Source organism: Melospiza melodia, chromosome 1, assembly GCF_035770615.1.
Source record: "Melospiza melodia melodia isolate bMelMel2 chromosome 1, bMelMel2.pri, whole genome shotgun sequence".
NCBI lineage: Eukaryota > Metazoa > Chordata > Aves > Passeriformes > Passerellidae > Melospiza > Melospiza melodia.
The window spans coordinates 80,316,116-80,336,924 of NC_086194.1; the positions used below are offsets into that span (position 1 = coordinate 80,316,116).

Consider the following 20,809-nt stretch of genomic DNA (forward strand, 5'->3'; position numbering starts at 1 on the left):
ACAGTAATACCCTGCACAAAGTGAAGCAACACTGATCTAGACGAGTATTTAGGATGCAGCTGAAATACAAGGAACCAGCTTCTTTCTGAAGCATCTGAAAAGTTCCTCTTCCTATTAATGATAGGAGAGGATGCACAGAGATCAGTTAAACTCTACTAACTGTATCATCATCTTCCTGATGATCTTCACCAAACATGTCTAGACATGAAAATCTGTTTTTATTGCATACCTGGAAGTTCCCTTGCTCTGCAAACCAAAAGCCAAACAGAACTGCAAAAAAGTTCCACAATTAGAAACTTCCTGAATTCTCTAAAACTATCAAGCAACACATTTCATGTGTGCCTGAGTCCAGATATGCTTTGCCTCTACCAGTGAATCCTAATCTCTGACATTTCATTTAAATCTTTAAGTTAATTATTTCCCCCACACAGCTATTTTAAAAATAATGGGAGGGTACAACATCTGGTGCTTGGATGTCATTGGCTTTGTAATTTTCATCTTTGAGATGAAAACTCAGCCTAGAAATTAAGTCATTCTCATGCTTAACATACAGAAGAGAGGAAGGGAAGTGTAGTCAAGTCTGAACACCAGCATGATTGAGTTGTTCTTCTTGCTGACAGTGTGGGAAGCAACCCTGTATTAATGAAGATTCAGGTTGAATAAGATTTGGTAGAGAAACAGATAAATCTCTAGGGAGAAAAGCATTCTGTGATAAATTCCTGTCTGATGAACTAAACCAACCTTATTCTCTAATACTTTTAGTTTTTATATTATCTCTCCCAAAAAATTGTAAATTGGATTAGATGCATACTAGAAGTTATTTTTGGAAAAAAGCTATTCCACAAGTCCACTACAGAACTCTTACATTGAAAATGAGCTGCTCAGTGAAAATATTTTTTTAATGGCATATGTTGAACCTTCAATATAGAATAAAATTTACTTACAACACCTATATGGCCTTAATCCTCTTGCATCCAGTAACAAAGACATTAAAATGGTTAAAAGTTGTCCTTTAGTTAGAAGTGATGCCCTTTTTTCTCCTCCTCTGGACGTTTTAAAGTACATGTGTGGTAAAACATAGACTTAACCATTTGAATGGAGGCCTTTTTGCCTCTTCACATGGATAAATTGCTTAATACTCAGTAACTGTTTGTGTATGGGGGGGTGAGGGCAATATGATTGAACAGCATCATTCAAGCAGTAAAGGAGTTATGACAGTGACAGTGTTGAGAAAGATATTCCAAAATTGTGGTTCCAGCAGATTTGCCAGAACCTTCTCCTTCAACTTCCCACAGAATCAGTTTCTCTTGCAACACAAAAGTACTCTAAAAATAAAGTCCTAATTATAAAATGTTAAAACAGAGGCTTCCTGAGCATCCCATTGGTCAAATATGATACAATTTCCTTCACACAGACATGTACTTTAAAAATGTGATCACAGTAACGTGTAAGTAATGTAAACTTAGATTAAAAGGCCTAATGAAATCCTCCTGTTATTTTTCTTTTCTTTACTATGTGAACTTAAATATTGTGTGCATGCCTGAGGGGACAGGTCTTAAATCTAGCTACAGTTTAGATGCTGATAACTCTGGCTGATCACTGGGCTTACTGAATGATGTATCTCAAACTGAACAGTTCTAAAGCGGATCTAAAACTAACAATTACCTTAATCTAAACACTGGGTATTTTAACAGGAAACAGTATGTCTGTTTTGCAAAGGCAATACCCATGCAAAGAAAATAATTCAGTTCAGGGGCACTGTTCTCACTTCTGTGTCCACAGAAGACTTGATTACACACATGGATATTATTTCGTGTTCCAGTTTATCTGCAATTTGAATATACAGTACTCATGCTTAATGAATTAATTAATTCAGGGCAAGTCTCTACTTGGTTACACGTTAAAACTCCTCTCGTTGTAAAAGAGCACTTACATTATTCAGCCATCCAATTTAAATTAATTATTATTGGGGTAAAATGTCTATATTTTACCCAGAGAAATGGAACATTTTTAGTATTTAAGGCATTGAAAATAAAATTCCATAACGTGTCTAGCAGTTCATTCATCTGCCTGCTTCCTGAAACCACCTTCTCATATACCTTGTATCCTTATTAATACATTTATGCTAGCAAAGGATTAGATATCCTGATTACTCTAGCAAGATGAACATTATACAGAAAAAATACAACAGTATTGTTTTCTGTACAGTGATCCTTCAAGAATCAGCAGATTTGTTGGCACCTTCTCCTTCAGCTTCCTGATAAGATCAATTTCCTTTGCAATGAGAAGCAAGTATAAATTTCAAGAAAGCCACATACAGTAAATTTAAGCAACTGTATTTTGCTTTCATTCTTCTACCTACCTGATTGGGATGATATAGGAAAACAGGAGGAGGAACCGGAAAAGGTTGCGATACCACGGGCCTACAAATCCTTGCAAAGTGACCATAACAACTGAAAGTGCAACTAAAGCCAAAAACAGGGCTTTGGTCAGTTGATTCAGCTCCAGGTCCAACAAGCCAACCTGGAGGAAGAAAAAGAAATCAAGTTAGTCAGGAGTTTTTCTTAATTTATGCTTCTGCAATGCAAACAATTAGTATTATTTGCTTTGTTATTCCTACCTATTAAAAATCCATGCACTTGCAACCATTAACTGAACTTTGATAATTGCATTGATTGTTATTCCTATGCTTGCACACAAAAGATGTTCCCCGGTTTTTTGGCAATACCAATTCCTAGAACCAATACGAACTGTCCCAGCCAAGTCTTTTGAACACCTTCAAATCTGACACATCCCTTCTCCATTCCTTGTTCTAGGACAGGAACACAGAAGGGCAAGGAGAAAAGATAATTACAGATGAACAGATGAGCAGGGAAAATTTTCTTCTGTCATGCTTCAGCAAAAATACGGGCACAGGGTATTACCCATTGACTGCTAGAAGATCAAATACCTGTTAGATTCAAGAACCAAGAGGCACATGGGTCAGAGCCTGTGACTTCTTATTTATGGGACAAGTGCACTGCAACTCGTCTCTATGCTCTCATCCCACTCTGTAAATCTGAACCAATGCCACAGAAACGATTTTTAATTGTATAAAGCTTTCACTTATCCAATATAATAATAAAAACAACAATCAAGTGGAATATCCATTTTCAAACCAATATAGTGAAACAGGGCTTCAACTGCACATGAATAGAAAGGTATTTGATTTAGAAACATTTTAAGTACAACATTAGGAGAAGCTATCCTTCACCCACTGTTTCTCATGAAAAAAATATATTTAAGCTATGTAACTAAGACTCTCACCATTTCAATAATGTATGATGTAAGCTAAGGTATTTTTACTCCACTTTTTGGGATGGCCTAGTAGTCAGTAAAATATGTGGGAAAATCGTGTCAGGAAGAGTTTCCTAGGCCCCATCACAGATGCCCCTTTTATCTCCAAGTCTTGCCAGTAAGAGCAGTAAAACATAACACTTCCTTAGATAACAAACAGGCTGAAAAAGAAGCACTTTAAATATAGTTCTTAAAAATTCCAGCAATCTTGCTTACACATGGGCTGTCCCTTCCCTAGAGAAGCAGGCAGCTGAAGACCACAGCGGCTGATTTATCAGCTGCATTTAAAAAGCAGCACAACGAGGACAAATATCTTGCAATTTCCGCTGCTTCAACTACTACATAGTTTATGCTTGAATTATTGAGAAAAATAGGTTTTTGGATTAAAATGAAGAAAAATGAAGCCAGGGAAGTAGAGCATGTTTCAAAGCCCAGATCTTTTTGCGTTGACAAAGGCAGCCTAAGTTTCAGGCCTCGCTGAGGATCAGATGAAGTCATTATTCATTCAGTCAGGGAAAAAAGACTCAATTACCTCAACCTAAAGATGCTATCAATGAATGCAAAGTGCATATTTTACTCTATTCATCCAAATCCCATTAAAAAGTGAAAGGAATGATTTAATCTGGCCTTCTAGAGTTGGTCTTTTTTTGTAATAAAATAAAGAATCACTGTCTTGCAATATGCATAACTACTACCTCACACTTTTTTTTCCCCTGCATCATGGTAGTGAAAGCCTATCTCTCCCCTCTCCACCCCCCATAAAAAACCCCACTCCAGAAGACAAATGAATAAAGAGCTTCTTTGGAAAGAATGCCACTTTTAGGACAGAAACATTAAATTTAGTCCACTGCGCACTGATATGCAGCTAACTCAAAGCATCAATACCTTTCTAATTGATGAAGACAGATGTGAATTTAAGTTTGGGACCCAAAAAAAACATGTTTGGAGAGGTATTATGACAATAAAAAAGTCGATGCTGAAAAACTTCTCACACTATAAATCTTTTGCTCAAGAACACTTGATTTGCCACTAATAATGCCAATTTTTTTAAATATAGATCATACTATTTGCCATAGTAAATGTCGATGTTTTTCTTACTATAGTAAGTGAAGGCAATTGCAAAATTCTACTTAAGAAGGCACACAAAGAAAGTAAGTTTTAATAGAAATGCATTCTCCATTTCTCAAAAACTAGTTACTCCAATGTACTAAAAGATACTTAGTTAGTTTAATTGTGTGCCTTTCCACTTAAACAATTTCTGCAGTCAACTAATGAAACACTGTTGAATTATCCAGATAAATTTCATGTAGAAAATCACTAATATTCTCTAAAATTCATCTGAATATTGGAAAAGTGGATAGATTTCATTTTAACTAGACTGTGATTTTACCAAAGTACTTGTAAAATATGCCATCTTACAAATGCTACTTCTTTTCTTTGGAAAATAGTAACTAGAATAACTATGAAAATATTAGAAATAGATGAATTAAGAATTGCAGTAATTTTCCATGTTTATTGCTATTTCCCATATTAGTAAAACAAATTTTCTTCTACTTGTCATAACATTTGTTCTATTTGAAACAACTTAACAAAATTAAACACACCACTGGAAATTTTAATCACCAAGGGAAAATTTGTACATAATGTCTAAGAAAACCACAATAGTTTTGGAAAAGAGCTGTTCTAGGATAATGAAAATGAACACAATAATTGCCTGTATAATTTAAAATGCTACTAATGGCAACAGCCACAAATCCATTTAGCTCCTCTTTAATTTATGCACAGAGTTTTAAACAGCTAATGGTTTTCAATAAAGTAATGGCTTATACCATCAATTGTCTACTTGCGTGGTAAAAAAGCTGACAAGTTTTTAAAATACTTCATATTTGAATGAGGCAATGATTCAAAGTCTACACTTTACATTCTGGGCCACAAGGTATAATTCATTATCTTATGAGAAAAATCTTAATTTAATTAAAAAGCTGAAAACAACAAGAACTTTTCCGGTTACTGAAATACAATCTGAAGAACAATATTGCTGTTCCTGCCCTAGATGCTTAACTTTTAGGAAAGGTTATCTTCTGAAGCTATTCTTGTAGCAATAGAACAATTCTTTTAGCACTATAAAATGTGTATTACTTTGAAAATGAGAACTTTTAAAATGCTAGAATACTGATATGCAAAATTTGATAATTAAATGTTATAAAATGGCAAAGATTCCTCAAAATAGTCTAGTGCAGCCATTTTTTATTCAATTACAGTTTAAAGTGCATTAGAAATAATTGCTCACGAATAGCCTTTAAATGTCCTACTTTAATACTACTGAAGTATTAAGGCACAGTCTTAGGACAGACTTCCCCCTGCAACCAAATTCCTCCACAAAGGTAATTATATTTCAGTAATCAGCCTGGTTCTGCACTGCCAAACACTACATTGACTACAATGAAATTTCATGGTATGCATGTTTGAGAGGGACTTGGGTTTTAATTTGCACTGTAAACACAAAAATTTTCTTTCCTATTCTTAATACATGCTCTGAAATTAATTTATTAATCCTTGATTACTAGTATATTATATATGTTTCCATTAGTTGTAGCATACACTTAGAGGTAAAAGGTATATTACAGTAAATACTTCAAAGGACTAAAATTCAAATAATACATCTTTCAGCTTCAGGGTAACAAAAACAAGGTTTGCCTAACAAAAATTATTAGTAGCATTCCATCACTTATAAAAAATTATATATATTTTACTATACAGTCAGCTGCATTTATCCAAACTTCCAAGACCTCCTTCAATAATCTGTTAAACCCTCCCCATAGTCCCTGGAAATAACAGATTACTAATCTGTGTTTAAAGGCTAAATAAAGTGACACATCCTTATGCAACTACCTTAATCTTTGACATTAAAACCACAAAAAGCAACTCTGGAATCTGTAAATGTTTCTTCTTTCTCAAGTCTCCTATGATTCAAATACTTGGCTGCTCAGCAATCCCAGTAACCACATTAAGATAATGTAACTATGAATCAAAACAAGTAAATTCAGGGTTAGGAAGCATCTTGCCTTAATTCCCTCTACTCATGCAATAGTCTGGACAAATATGATTCTCTACAAACGTGACCTGATTAATGTCAAGCCTACCAAATCTTGCATACAGTATGCACTCTGTTTAATCAATATCTTCCTCATTCTTTCAATCAGTAAATTCAAAGGCGGGAAAGGCAAAAAAACATAAAAAACCATAAAGTGACCATTTAGTAAAAAAAGTCACCTATCCCTGCTTTTTCTGATATCAATTTTCAAACAGTCTCATCATTGGTTTAGCTGCAACAGCAACAAGGAAACCTTGAGAACATTTTCTGAAGCACTAAAAACCTTTTACAAGTTTGATTTATTTTAGAATTGAGCAATAATGCAGGGGGAGGACTGGTCTATTTAAGTTCATAAAAATGAAATAAACTTTAATTATTTAGTCTACTCCATTTGACTTGTGCAGAAAATAGTTACCAGAAAATAGTTCATTTGATTCCAGTAAAATTTTCTGTCTTACTTTTGGCAAAAAAATATTCATCCTTCATGGAACTGAACCTTTGTGCAAAGTGAAATATTTGTTATCATGTTAATACAGCAGTTTTATGGAACTGAATTATGTAATTTCTACACTGATTGCAACAAATAATTTTAGATATTTAGTGTTAATCATAGCCCCAAAGAAACAAATTACTTCTCTGTACTCTTACATAAATCAGTCTGTCTCCAATGCACAGATGTTGAAAACAGCAGAAATTTTAGAAGCCAAGAAGAAATACAGTTCATTGCCCAGTGAAACAGAAGCTCAAGTACACTTTTGTACTGTTTTGATGCATATTTAAAACCAGAGGTTTAACTGCTCTTAAAAGCAGAATACTATTATTATGTTTTGCAATTACCCTTCTGACTTGCCTGGCTTTACTTTAACACTCCATTCATAAACTAATATTTATGTGCTTTGAAATAAACTAATCACTTTGGATGCATAATTTCCTTTTGTAAATAGAAATATCTATAATTCTAAAATAAATTTTAAAAAAGAGGATGCACACCATTCTTTCTCTCACTGCCTCATTGCCTCATTTATTTGTCCATTTTATATTATTGCCTTTTCCAGACTCAACATCATCTGAGTCTGGATACTCAAACTGAAGCTTGAGAGTCCTCTCCAGGATTTTAGAGGTGCTTAGCTCTCTCTAGTTGTCTACTGCAATAAAAACTGCAAGTGAGCTATTTCCACAACTGCACTTTGGTAGGGCTCAGTTGTTTGAAGCAAGGCCCTCGTTTTGTCAAATGCTAGTCACAGATTCCATAACCTTCCTAAGAGTGTCTTCTTTTTCAATTGTATCCTGGTTTACCTGAATGCCAACGATTTAATTTTTTTTTGTAGTAAAAATACTGTTTCAAATGATCCCAATGAGAGAAACTGAACATGACTCATTCCTAATATCCTTCTGACCATAAATCTGGCCTTCATTAACACTTTTGTGGCTTGGTAAACTACATTATTATCTCTAAATATTCTTCAATCCGCTGTTTTTTCTTAGAACAAGTCTTTACGCGGAGCAGGGAAGCCAAGCCGTGGATGTTTGGCTTCGGCTCCCGTTTGCCCGACGGCGGAAGGGGCGGCTGGGGCGGGCAGCGCTGCCATGCGCGCTTTGGTCAGCAGAGGGCGCCCGCGCCCGCCTGTGCAGCGCGGAGCCTCGGCCGCGCTCGGCGAGAGCCGCTCGGAGCGAGGGGCTCGGCTTGGGCACTTCGGAGCGAGGGGCTCGGCTTGGGCACTTCGGAGCGAGGGGCTCGGCTTGGGCACTTCGGAGCGAGGGGCTCGGCTTGGGCACTTCGGAGCGAGGGGCTCGGCTTGGACACTTCGGAGCGAGGGGCTCGGCTTGGACACTTCGGAGCGAGGGGCTCGGCTTGGGCACTTCGGAGCGAGGGGCTCGGCTTGGGCACTTCGGAGCGAGGGGCTCGGCTTGGACACCTCGGAGTGTGCGCTCACATCGTTCTGCTTCCTCCCCAGCGAAACGCTTCACTTCATACACCTTTATACAGCCACAGTCTGGCACCTTAAGGCAGCAGCAGTCAGATGCTGTGCGACCGTATGTTCTCCGACTTTGCTATGTATTTGTCACAAACACAAATGATTGATTAAAATGTGTACAGAGCACGTTAAGAAATCGAAAAGGTTAACAGCCCCCTGAATTCTGGTATTCATACAGGGACTGTGCTGTATTACATACTCTCCTCCTATTAAAAGCTACCAGTTGAAAACATTTTCTCAAGACCACCCATCAATTTAGAATAATTGCTTCAGTAATCTAAGATAACTAGTCATACTGGAAACTTCAACCAAAAACATTCACACAGGGAAACTCTAATTCATCAGGATTTTTTTCAATTAAAAAAAAATTAGGTACACAGCACAGAAAAAATTTAGTTTCTAAGCACTCGCAATCCTCCTTATATCTGATCAATATTGCTAAGACATGGAATTCTCAGGGGTGGGGGAAGAGCAGGATTTAAACGTGCTTGATTTTACACTGCAACATTATCTTCAGATTTATATTTCATATGTACCTTTCACATGTGCTTGTTATACCTTCTTTAAGCTCAGCCATCACCAGCTTCAACTCAAGACTTTTCTACGGATGCTGTCATGTAATCAGGTCTTTCAAGGGTCAGAATACAGAATAAGCAGCTTTACACATTACACACTATTATTAAAATACGCTCAATGGAGATGGCATTTTTTCAATTCTGAAAGGTTAAAAAACATTATTTACTCTCTCACAGATTAAGATAATTAGCTGTACCAAAATAACCGCAAAATTAGTGCAGAGAAAACTAGTTCCAAAACTTTTATTGTGTAAAATTTGCATATAAATAAATAAATGCAAAAATTTGAGATATATGTAAAAAAATAAATAGCTCAGTAACAGGTACTACTTCCTTCAAGAAAAAAGAATTACAAAAGGGACCTAACAAATTGACAACAGCTAGTTCTTTCATTTGCATAAATGTTGGAAATAGTAATATACCTACACTTCAGACCTGTGCCTGAAGTCTACTGTCAGACCTGTGGCTGACTGGTCTAAATAACTTTTTCCAATAGAAAACTGCACAAATGTAGTATTTTCATAGCAGGGATTGCATTTGTGGGTTTTACATATAACACAGTATGTGTAATAATATTTCATAAACGGTATGAGAACCTTACAGCTTTTTCAAAGACATCTTTGAAATTGAATACTGGAAAATGGATGCTTACAGAAATCCAACATTTCTTTACTCCACATTCAAAAGAAGTGTTAGTAACTCATCTCCTCATAGACTATCTAGATTAAGCTATTAGCAGAGATTATTACATTTTGTAATGAGTTTAATCTCATACAGGGCTGGGGTAAGAGAGGTCAGAGCTAAGGTTATCAAAACACATGTCAATTTTTACATTAAGAATATAATTCAATAAATGAAGCCAAGAACCCAGAAAGTCCAAGCTTATTTTAAAATGTCACCATTTCATTTTATCTCAAACTGAAAGTAAACTTAAAAACAGTTGAAAGGATATGATTTCCTTCCATCTTACTAGAGGTTAAATTCAGAGGTTCATTTTTAAAATTTCTTTCTAGGTAAATGTATGTCTGTAATTACATACATAAAAATTAATGAAAGTTGGAAAAAAACTTCAATGAGAAACACTGATATATATTAAGTTGGTGCTTATGCCCCAAAGTAGATGGAAAGCAGAGCTGCAACCTTTCTTCATGGAAAAGCAAATGAAGTAATACATTACAGTAATACAGTAGATACAATACACAGATTATTAAAGTGACTGAGGAAACTTTCAGAAATAGATTAGCCAATAAATGCAAAAGAATAAATAAAAATTCTTGAATGAAGAATCAAAATTGGCAGTATGCAGTGATTCAGTAATTGGTGGAGCATTTCTACAACCTCCCTACTCCTCTGATGTGCATACTCCACGTCCATCATTAAACCTGTCTCAGCACAGGTCCACATACAAAGAAAATCATCCAGGTATTCTTGCACAGGAAATCAGGTTAAAAAAATGAACAGCCACACAACACAAAGCATCTCATAGTTTGTTTTGAAGCATTTAAATCTGAATCCTATTCATAAGGAATAAAATGTAATTTACATATAATAATATTCAAGAATAAATGGAAAAACGTGTGAGAAAGGAAGTGAGAAAGAGCATTTTGACTGCATTGAACTTTTGTCTCTGCCCCCAGCTATTCCTGACTATAAAATCCCGTTAGCCTGCAAACTGAGAAGAAACGTTTCAAAAAGCCTGAGATATATATTGAAAGAAAAACTTGGTGTTATTTTTACTTCAAAATTAAATAGAAGCTTAAGAAATGCTCCATACAGTGGGAAATCAGCAATAGTCTCCTAAAAGATTAAATGTCAGAATATATAGAAAAATGTCCAAGAAAAGGGAGTGACCCTTCTTCAAGTCTAAGTAGAAATATCAAAATAAATCCAGAGCAAATGTCCACAACCATTTAAGGTACATAAAAACCAGATTTTCTTAGTAAAGAATTCTAGATAAGATTTGATGTGCAACTTCTTACTAATATTATGTAAAAACATCAATTTTCAGACTCAAATAAGTAGAAGAATTATGACCTGAGCTCTAAAATTTCTAGCTCAATTTAAATGCACGGATGTGTTTACAAATATATCTGTCCTTCTGAAACAAATAGCAAAGTTTTTAGATGAGGAATATCAACAAAAAGGTTTTTAGGATGGTTCTTAATTTTTTTTTCTTTATCCAGTTACATGTTATTCATAATCTATATAATGTCTGTGTTACGAGTGCCTCCTGTCCTAACATAAATACAAAATATGTTTCAAGTCTATTAACAGAACATGTTTCTTTGAAATTGTTCTTGAGATCATACAAACAAATAAGGTTCTGGAATAATATTTTCCAAAATGTTGTCCATAAAGATCAGAAGTATTTAATTGCCTTTCTGGTCAGATATAGAAAAGAGCTGTAAATATGTACAAATGTATATACATAACACATATTATGATTTTGGTACTTAATTCCAAATCTGTTTTTACCCACAGAGAGATTAATATTTCAAAAATTCTGCTTTCCTAAGGTTTAAGAGCTGAATTCCATTATCAGAATTCAGCAATCAAGTGGTGTGTGTGTGTGTGTAAATGTGCAAGATGGTGGTTTTATTAAACAAAGCCTCATCTGAACAACAAAAATTAACTTTATAATATCACTACATTTTCTAGAATTTTTACATCATTAAATTTATCAGCTAAAATAGCTTTATTTCTATTAAGCAAGCAACAACAACAAAAAAATCTTACCATAAAAGTCAACTCCTTCTTTTTGTGTTTATATTCTTCAAGACATTTTATGAACCACTTCATACTTATTGGTTTGCAAGCAATCCCAACAGTTGGGAATTGTGTGAAAAGTTGCACAGATTGACAGATGAAGTGAAAAGGTCTGTATTAATTTTCCAAATAAAGAAATGCACTGAGTGGTATTTCACTATGATTATACTCCAAAGTACCAATTAGAACGCATATCAGAAACTAGAGCAAGTTGACACTCTACAATAAAGCAAATAATTTCCAGTTGGAGGGGCAGAAAATGTTAATATGCAATGTTCAAGACTACAAGAATCTTTGTAAAAGGAAGTAGCTAATAAGGTTTAATGATGCATGTCAGGAAGCCACAGCATGTAGGGAAACACAGCTGGCTTCATTTTGTAAACTATTTGATATACACATCTTTCTAGTTCACGATTATCAGCTGTGCAAGTGCCACAGGGGACAGTTTAGCCTTCAGATCAGGATATTCTTCTTGTTCTCTAAATTACAAGTAAAATACATTAATATAATATGGTGCTGTAGGCTAGTGCCCTGACTAAAGCTTATCAGCTTACAAAAAAGATTAAAGAACTCTTCTGTAAGATTCAGTTTGAACAATCTCAGCAGAATAAACAGGCTGAAGAATACCGAAATAATAAATATATTTATAATACAAATCTACATGCATTTTTGAATGTCAGATTAAACCCTGAAAGTTACTAAAATAAACATGAAATGTCATTTATATTAATTCATACCATTTCATGAGGCATATACTTCTTTTATCATTAAATTAATATTAATAAAGAAATCATGGGTATTATGGATAGATTGCAGCTATACAAAGCAGTATGCCTCCTGCTTTACTGCACTCCAAGTTGCTCAGTGACTGCAATATGCAGGTGACAGCAATTAGCAGCAGATGACAGAAGCACTTTGAATTTGTACCAGATGGTAGCTAAGGGTCATTGGAAGCTAGCAGACCTTCCACAAGGAAACTGTTGTGCAGTACAACTATAAAACACTTCAGTACTTAGAAATAAATTATTCAGGTTCTCAAAGAAAATTGGAAGGTCAAAATAGAATATAAAATATTATGCAAGGCATTAAAAGCTCACCTAGTGTTTACAGGACTAAATACATTTAAAAATAAATGTATTTAGTGCACACAGAGCATATCTTAGCCTCACAATGGGGAGAGTCATTACAAAACTAGTAGGAACATCAGCTAATGTATCTGCTAAACAATTCAAACCTGTGTCCCAAAGGAGGGGAAACATAAACACACTTCTTCTTCAGTGCATGAATAAGATACTTACTGAATACATGCTTCAATGCAAGAGGAAAAAAAGGCCAAGGGAAGATTCATACGTGGAATAAAACACTTAAATGGATGCCCCTCCACACTTCTGCTGTGCCTTCAAATGTACTGTTTCACAGCTCAAACACAATTAGGTGTGTCTCATTGGCAAAAATTAATTCCTACAACCTCCAAATTTATAAATACACACAAATTTGCTTTGATTTTTTTAGCTGCAAATCAAGAGTGAGATCCCCTTAGACAAAGCACAGTGCTGCACCAGGTACTGCATGAACTACCTCAACAAGCCATGGAAAGATAAATTGATTTGAGCATAAAGGATCAAATAATGATACTTAATTCAAGTAATGGTACTTAATGATACAAGTAATAGCTGAAACAAAAAAAAGTGAGAATAAGATGTGGACATAGAGCCAGAGAACTTTTGAGAATTTCAAAAATATGTATAGATAAGGTCAATGAAATGGCTACTCAGCTGCTTATGGGGGAATTTCTTCTTGTGCATAAAACTGTTAAAAAATCAACAATGCATTCAAAAGTTGTAGCCAACAACTTGATAGCAGAGCAGATGAAAGATACATGAGTTGTGATAAAAGTAGCTTTAAAAGGAAGGTGACAGGGCTGGATAGACTAAGGAGGAAGGAACTCATGGAAAGATGCCGGTAAGAGCTGAAGAGGTGAACCAGGATCATCATCTTTTATCATCACAATATGAGTGCACACTAACCAAGACAGCATTTTTCAAGGAAAAAAAATTGTGACAGATTATTTGATAATTTCATCTGATCAAAGACTTAAACTTTCTTCTTCACAAATGTACTACCCTGTCAGAGAAAAAAAATGAGCATGTGTAAGATGTGCAAAGAGAAAAAAGAAGGAAAGAGAGGGAGGGAGACAAAAGAGAGAGAAGAAAGAAAGAGAGAGAAAGAGACAGAAAGAGAGAGGAAGGAAGTGGTGGAAGGAAGGAAGTGGCGGAAGGAAGGAAGTGGCGGAAGGAAGTGGCGGAAGGAAGGAAGTGGCGGAAGGAAGGAAGGAAGGGTCGGAAGGAAGGAAGGAAGTGTCGGAAGGAAGTGTCGGAAGTGTCGGAAGTGTCGGAAGTGTCGGAAGTGTCGGAAGTGTCGGAAGTGTCGGAAGGAAGGAAGGAAGGAAGGAAGGAAGGAAGGAAGGAAGGAAGGAAGGAAGGAAGGAAGGAAGGAAGGAAGGAAGGAAGGAAGGAAGGAAGGAAGGAAGAGAAGTAGGTGGACCTAGTGAAAGTATTAGACCAGAGTAATAGGGTGGAGAAGCAGAACAAGGCAAGGGGGAAGGTAGTCAGAAGAAAGATATATTGAATACAAAGTACTGGTGCTGGCTGAATCTTCCAGAGACCATACATATAGTAGGGAATCACAACTAACTGAATCAAAAAGTTTTTCAACAGTTCTTTCAAAAAACCCAAAATAAACAACTGTCCAAGGACTGTCAAACTTAGACTAGAAAAAGAGCTCTATGTGATAAGCAAAACAAAAAAAACCCCAAAAACAAACAAACAAAAAAAAGCCTATCCCTCAAACCCAGTAGGCATCAGTAAGAATCTTATTTTCTTTCTTGAGCTGAGTCACAAGTCATCTATCTTTGCTTTTACAAAAGAAAACATTGGAGTGGATTCCTTGGAGACTAAGAGATTAAGAAAAAATTCCACAATGTCTCCAAATCATAAGAGAAATGAAACTGAATGCTGTTTTGTATAAACAGTATTTTGGGATACATTCCAAAAGATATAATGGGAAGAAAATGAGCTTTAGGAATATGAAGAGCAACCCACTCTTTACAAACTAATCCACAATCTAAACCACATTATTTTCATCTGGTACAATTTGGAATGCTGATTTTAATGCTCAGTGTATCCACAGGCTTGCTCTCTGAACTGAGGTAAAAAAGAAGGGCAAAGACTGTATTTGTTAAGATTATGACAAGCTTGTTACTTCAAGCATCAAACACAACTCAGTAAATTATCTTAGTTATGATCACTATGTTCAGCCTACACCACAACAAATACTATGTTCTGATATGGAGAGAACATTCCCTCTAGATATCCATCACTGTAAACTAAGATTTCAGGTCATGTGAATAATGATGGTTTCTGAGCCTCCACTAATTAGAGAAATACATGAGACTTCAGTTGCATGAATTATTGAGTCACATAAAAACCTCAAAAGATGTATTTTTATACTTGCTTCACACAAAGAGAAGGCTATCCAATAATAACAGTAAATAATAACTAATGCTTGTAAGCATCCAAATAGAAGTTTTGAAAATTGGATGAGTATCTATTCTAAGAATGCTCTGCAGGTCTTAAACATCCTAGTTTCTGACATTCGAGACATCCCTCTTTCATAATAATTGTAAAAAATAATAATCAATATACTTTCAACTTACCCATCACTAAAATTAATATCTCTATCATTTCTTATAGAGTTCCTTTCCATATTAGAAAAAATTAAGCTTATTCAGAAAAAATATGAAAATAATTGCAGAAATAATGAAAATTATGCAAAAGACATTATATAGGCTTTTCCTAATAACAACTAGAGTTCATAAGGACCTTAGGCACACCTGACTTGCTACACAGTTGCAGCATCAAGTTTTGGAACTATATATCAAAGAAATGTGTTTGCATGCATCTTAACTAAGGAAAAAATAATTCCAAAAATAAGGTTTCAGATTTCCTATAAAATACACACAAAAAAGAAAAAAAACCCAAAAAAGTGCTGACTGGGATACAATTGTTTTTATTATCAAACACCAAGTGTACAGAACATAACCCTAATGAAGGAAAATGCACAGCAGCCTCCTTCCACATCATCAGTATTTAGTTGCCACCACTTTGGCTTGCTCACAGCCAGCAAGGCCTTGCGGGCAGAGCCTTCTGAAAATGGTGCAGTCCTAAGCCATGGGATGAGGTTCCAAGTACCCTCTGAGAGGCCGTGCCCTTTGCCCCTACCTTCATCTCCCAGCAGCTGCATTTTGCCAAGGGCATGATTAAATTCTGAATGGCAACAAAGCCATAAGGAGCAATGAAAAGGTAAAAGCAAACTCCCTCAGCTGATGAGCAGCAGTGGAGGCAGCAGCTGAGAGAAAATGGCCATCAGAGTCTGCTTCTTTGAGAGCTTACTGGGATATTCCACACAAGCAAATGTGCAGGGAATCTCCTTTTTGCACTGTCTCCTGCAGAATGACAACATTTAAAATGATTTCTTTATTTTACCATAAATCATTAATTTTAGCTTAGATTGTCCCAGGTAAAATACATATAATTTCTGGTGAATAAGCTAAATAGCACGCTGTTGCTATTCCATAACTTGATCCTTTTTAAGAATTGTTCTGACTATTTTGTGAGGTTAATCTATTTTAATAGATTTATAGATTACTTCAGAAATGGTGTATTCCACCACTGATCCTTCCTTAAACATCAGTGTGAAATGACATTGAACTACCGAGACAAATTCTAACCTACATATGTTCTAAAAACACTAAGATAACAAAACTCAAGCAACTTTTTCATGGGAGTCTCCAAAATGGGAAGAGAGATATCACAGAACATCAAGTAACATTCTTGATGAGAATCACCAGAATTTAGGACTCCAAGTTAGACATGGTTTGTGGCTTGCCATTAACATTCTGGCATATATCAATTTTTATCCTTCTACAGCTTTGCAATAGGGAATAAATTTAACACTGTAGGAATTTTACAGCTGTGAATAAATCATATAGCTTTGCAAAATCAGCGCTAGAGTTTGGCATGAACTCTAAAATACACAGTAAACTCAGGAGTATACCCAGAGTACAGTGAGAATACTCTCCCACTACTGAAGGGCCATTCCCTCACTTGTTCTGTATATTGTTGTATAGCAATGAGTTGTTTGGAACTAAACTCTGTAAACAAAAAGTGGCACCAGCTGAAAAAGGACAGTGATTCAACATCCATGTCCCAAGCAGCAGCACCCTAACACAGCACAGCCAAGCTCAGCCTGGTCCTTGAGCAGCATTCAGGCTGAGTGCCTCAGGCACCACACAGCAACACAGTGTGCCACACAACTTTCATGCAGCCAGAAAAGACCTATCACGTGCCTAGGTATAGCAATTGCATGATATATTTAGTTGTTGGTTCCAGAACAAATAAGAAATTGGGGTATATGTTATTCTGTAACTTTAACTTGTGAATTGATAGCAGGCCACATCATGGAACAACTTCTCTAGCTTAGGGATACAACAGCGAAGTAGATAAGCAAGTGATGATCTAATTATTTTAAGATGCCAAAGAAAATACATGATGATCAACTTTAAGGCTACAGGCATCACATACATACAAACCCATATATATCATGTGTACACAAACCCCAAATTAGTGGATTTTGAAACCTAAGAGTACTGTAAAACATTCAGCTAGGTTGGATGAAAAATGAAGTTGAATACCCTTAACTGACCACTCTCAGCTCCTGTTTCTTTTGTGGATCTTCTGTTTTCCCCCACCCCACCTCCTTTATCTCTCATGCCTCAGTTTCCCATTTGTAGTATTACCATTTTATTTCTTTAGAGGAGAACAATGTAAATAGGAAGAGAATAAAAATATATACACCATTACTCGAAAAGCATTGCTAATGGGGATAAAAAGTGCCCCACCAAGTCTCTGAAAAGAAGCAGCATGCTGTAAATAAAATTCATGAGTGTACAAAACACCCCAGCTCAACAGACTGCATGAAGTGATTTTTGTCCACATATACACTCAAGGAAGTCAGTCAAGACTTCCAGTCTTATTGTTTTCTTATTGTCTTAAAATCATGGTATAAATCTAGCATTCTTCCAGTTTTCTAAATATCAAAGAAAATTGAAAACCTCAGCTCCTTTATGTGGAATTATGCTTTCTGATACTAGTCACCTAAGGATTGAAATTCCCACTTGACACTCTTGCTATTTCAGTTAATGGTGTTAAAGATAATTATAGTAGGTAGGTGTTCTCTCTGTCTCAGAGTAAAGGACACTCAAATTTTGTCTTTGGTTTGCTAAAACTCTGCTGACTGCTGACTCCAAGCATTAAAATTCCTACATTCTAATTTTGGAACAACAAAGGTGCCTCCTCTGCCATTTAGCCCTTTCTTTCCAAACTTTTAAAGAAAAGTACCTTTTGTCTTCCTCCTTACCCAACACAGTTCCATCCCTCTTGCTGAGGGACACCGGGCTCTTCAAGGTGCTACTCTCCTTCTTTTGCTCAGAGATGAAAGCACATGGAGAGAAAAACATCAACAACACTACATGATATGCATTTCCCTGTGGCCTGATCCCACAAGTTGTCCTGTACACCAAGAAAAGGAGTCTCATACTTCATGGGAAGCTGGTAGTTAATCACTTCCTTGGACAGAAGCTCTGTGTCAGGGGACAAGCTAAGCATGTCACTACATATAACCTGTAGGTGACAGCTTTCTCAGTTTTATCCAATACAAAGAGAAGTTTTTAGGAGGATTAACTACAGCAGACTATACTCCAATACAAAGTGCTGCATAAACATTTTTCTTATAAATCCCTAACATTTGCCATGAAGAGCCACGTAACAGTTTTCACTGTTCTACTCTAACCCTGGCCCTTCAGACATACAGCCAGAGAAAGCCGTTCTTCTCAAACAGACTATGAACATGAAATTCTCAATTTAGTAAAAAAAAAATATGCAAGTGAAATTACTGGGCTCTTGCTCAACAATGTAGCAGCAGGATAAAGTGAATGCTCTTATGAAGCCCAGAACAGAAATGCAAATTGGACTTAGAAATGTCAGCCTTTGGGGTAGAAGAGACAAGAATGTCTTACTAATGCCACTAACAAGATGCTGGACAACCTAATTTATTGCTGTTCAAAAAAATGTCAAGGCAGAAGAAGCATATATTTTGAATATTGAAATAGCTATGCTGAAGTGGCATCAGCTTCTGGGACAACATGAATCTACCACATGAAGCCACTCCACTTCACTCCAAATAAAGAATTGGAGGGAGGGTATCCTTTTTTTTAGTAAATATTTGTCAAAAATCATCCTCATAAAAATGGAGAATGAGCATAGATAAAAGCCTTTTAAACACAGAGAAGTAAGTTTGGTCACAGAAAACCAGAAAGAGATGTTTGGAGGAGAGAAAGAATGAGAGACTGAGAGAGAGAGAGTAGCAAAGTGATTTTGCCTCAGTTTACCAGAATAGCAAGGCCATTTTCAAATAACCAAGGGGAACATATACAGAATAAAAGAAAAAAACCCCAACCACCCTTTTGAGATTTTCATATGTTAAAAAACCAAATCAAAACAGCAAACAAGGAAAAAAAGCATGAACCAAAAGAGTAGTTAGCTTTCAGGCTAGTTAAGAATTAGGGTAAAAACAATATTACTATTTTGATGAACATTGAATGGTTACTATGAAGTTTTACTTCTGATGTTAAAATTTAACAGCAGATGTAAAATTCCATAAAATAAGGGGGAAGAAAGAGTGTTTCGAATGCTGCTTTTAAGGATTAGCAACATTAAAACTATTTTTATACTAATCTGAAGCACACTAGGCAGATTACATGCTGTAGCTCCTTTAGAGAGGCTACTGGTTTCTCAGCAGTTCCATTTGAGATAATTTCTACTAATTTTGATGCATTACTGTGTACGTTCTGGGTGTATATATATTAAAAACTTCAAGAAATTTTAATGTTTCAATCTTAGTACACAAAATACATTTCCATCTCCTGCCAAGGATACTGTGGTATTTTAATTTCACCCCCAAAATCTGTTTCCATTGATGGAAACAAGTCACATTTGCAGAAGGGTAGCACCAACAGTCTTGCTTTCTATAAAGACTAAAGCTGCAAAGGCAACTCTGAATTTAGATAACAAAAAACTGTTCTGCACTTTAAAGAAGAATGAGAACACTGCAAAATGCCAGACAAAATAAATAAATAACCTTAGTTTGTTAATTTCCCTCTTGGTTAATTAACACCTATAAATGACCTTTAGCATTGACAAGTCCAACTTCATCCAGAAAGCCAAGGTTTAAGAATATCTATCCAAATAGGATTGATTACTGATTACAGCATTGTGAGGAGCACAATTCAATCTGATTTTTTTTTTCCTTTAAAGACTGGAACTGCATTCCTGAGTAAGCTGATGTGACTGCCAATGAGGTAAAATGCAGAGAGTCATTACACTATAATGTTGATGTTACCACTTCCACATTTATCCGAAGCGCAGAACATATATCATTTTAGACTGAAATTAAACCTTGCCAGAAATAATTTTTCTTTATATTGTTGGAATTAAAAACATATTGAATTGATCCATTAAGAAAATTCTACACTCTCTATCTTTGTGTTTTTCAGACTGTGTTTGCATCCTTAGGCAATGAAACAATTTTTACAATTGTAATAAAACAAGTAAGCGTTGACTTTAAGTTAAGAAAATTGTTGCTTGAATGACTAAATACTTCAGTAAACACAATAAATCCTTCTAAGTTTAACATACAGATAAATTCCATGCTTGAACAGGTACATAAATTTCACAATTTTTCCTATCCAAGTTTTCCTAAACTTATTTCAGTTTTAGTCTTTTGCTGAGCATTTATAGAGCATGTCTGCACATTTAAATTTTAATATTGGTTCATTCAAAAAGCATCTAGTGTTAAGAAGGCAAATTAAAAATCTATCATTAGAAAAAAACAAATTTATAATATGAAGTACAGCAGTAATATTATTTTCCAGCAAAAAATACAGC

The 20,809-nt window shown here is 35.6% G+C and overlaps 1 protein-coding gene across 3 annotated transcripts in view; it reads right to left on the reverse strand.

The window, feature by feature from the left end:
* ATP9B (ATPase phospholipid transporting 9B (putative)) overlaps positions 1-20,809 on the reverse strand; it is a 155,398-nt gene that overhangs the window by 47,330 nt on the left and 87,259 nt on the right. For all 3 annotated transcript variants that reach the window (XM_063159571.1, XM_063159562.1, XM_063159581.1), the window contains exon 12: positions 2,363-2,523. In XM_063159571.1, the coding sequence (XP_063015641.1) occupies positions 2,363-2,523 (161 nt within the window). The remainder of the gene's footprint in view (positions 1-2,362; positions 2,524-20,809) is intronic.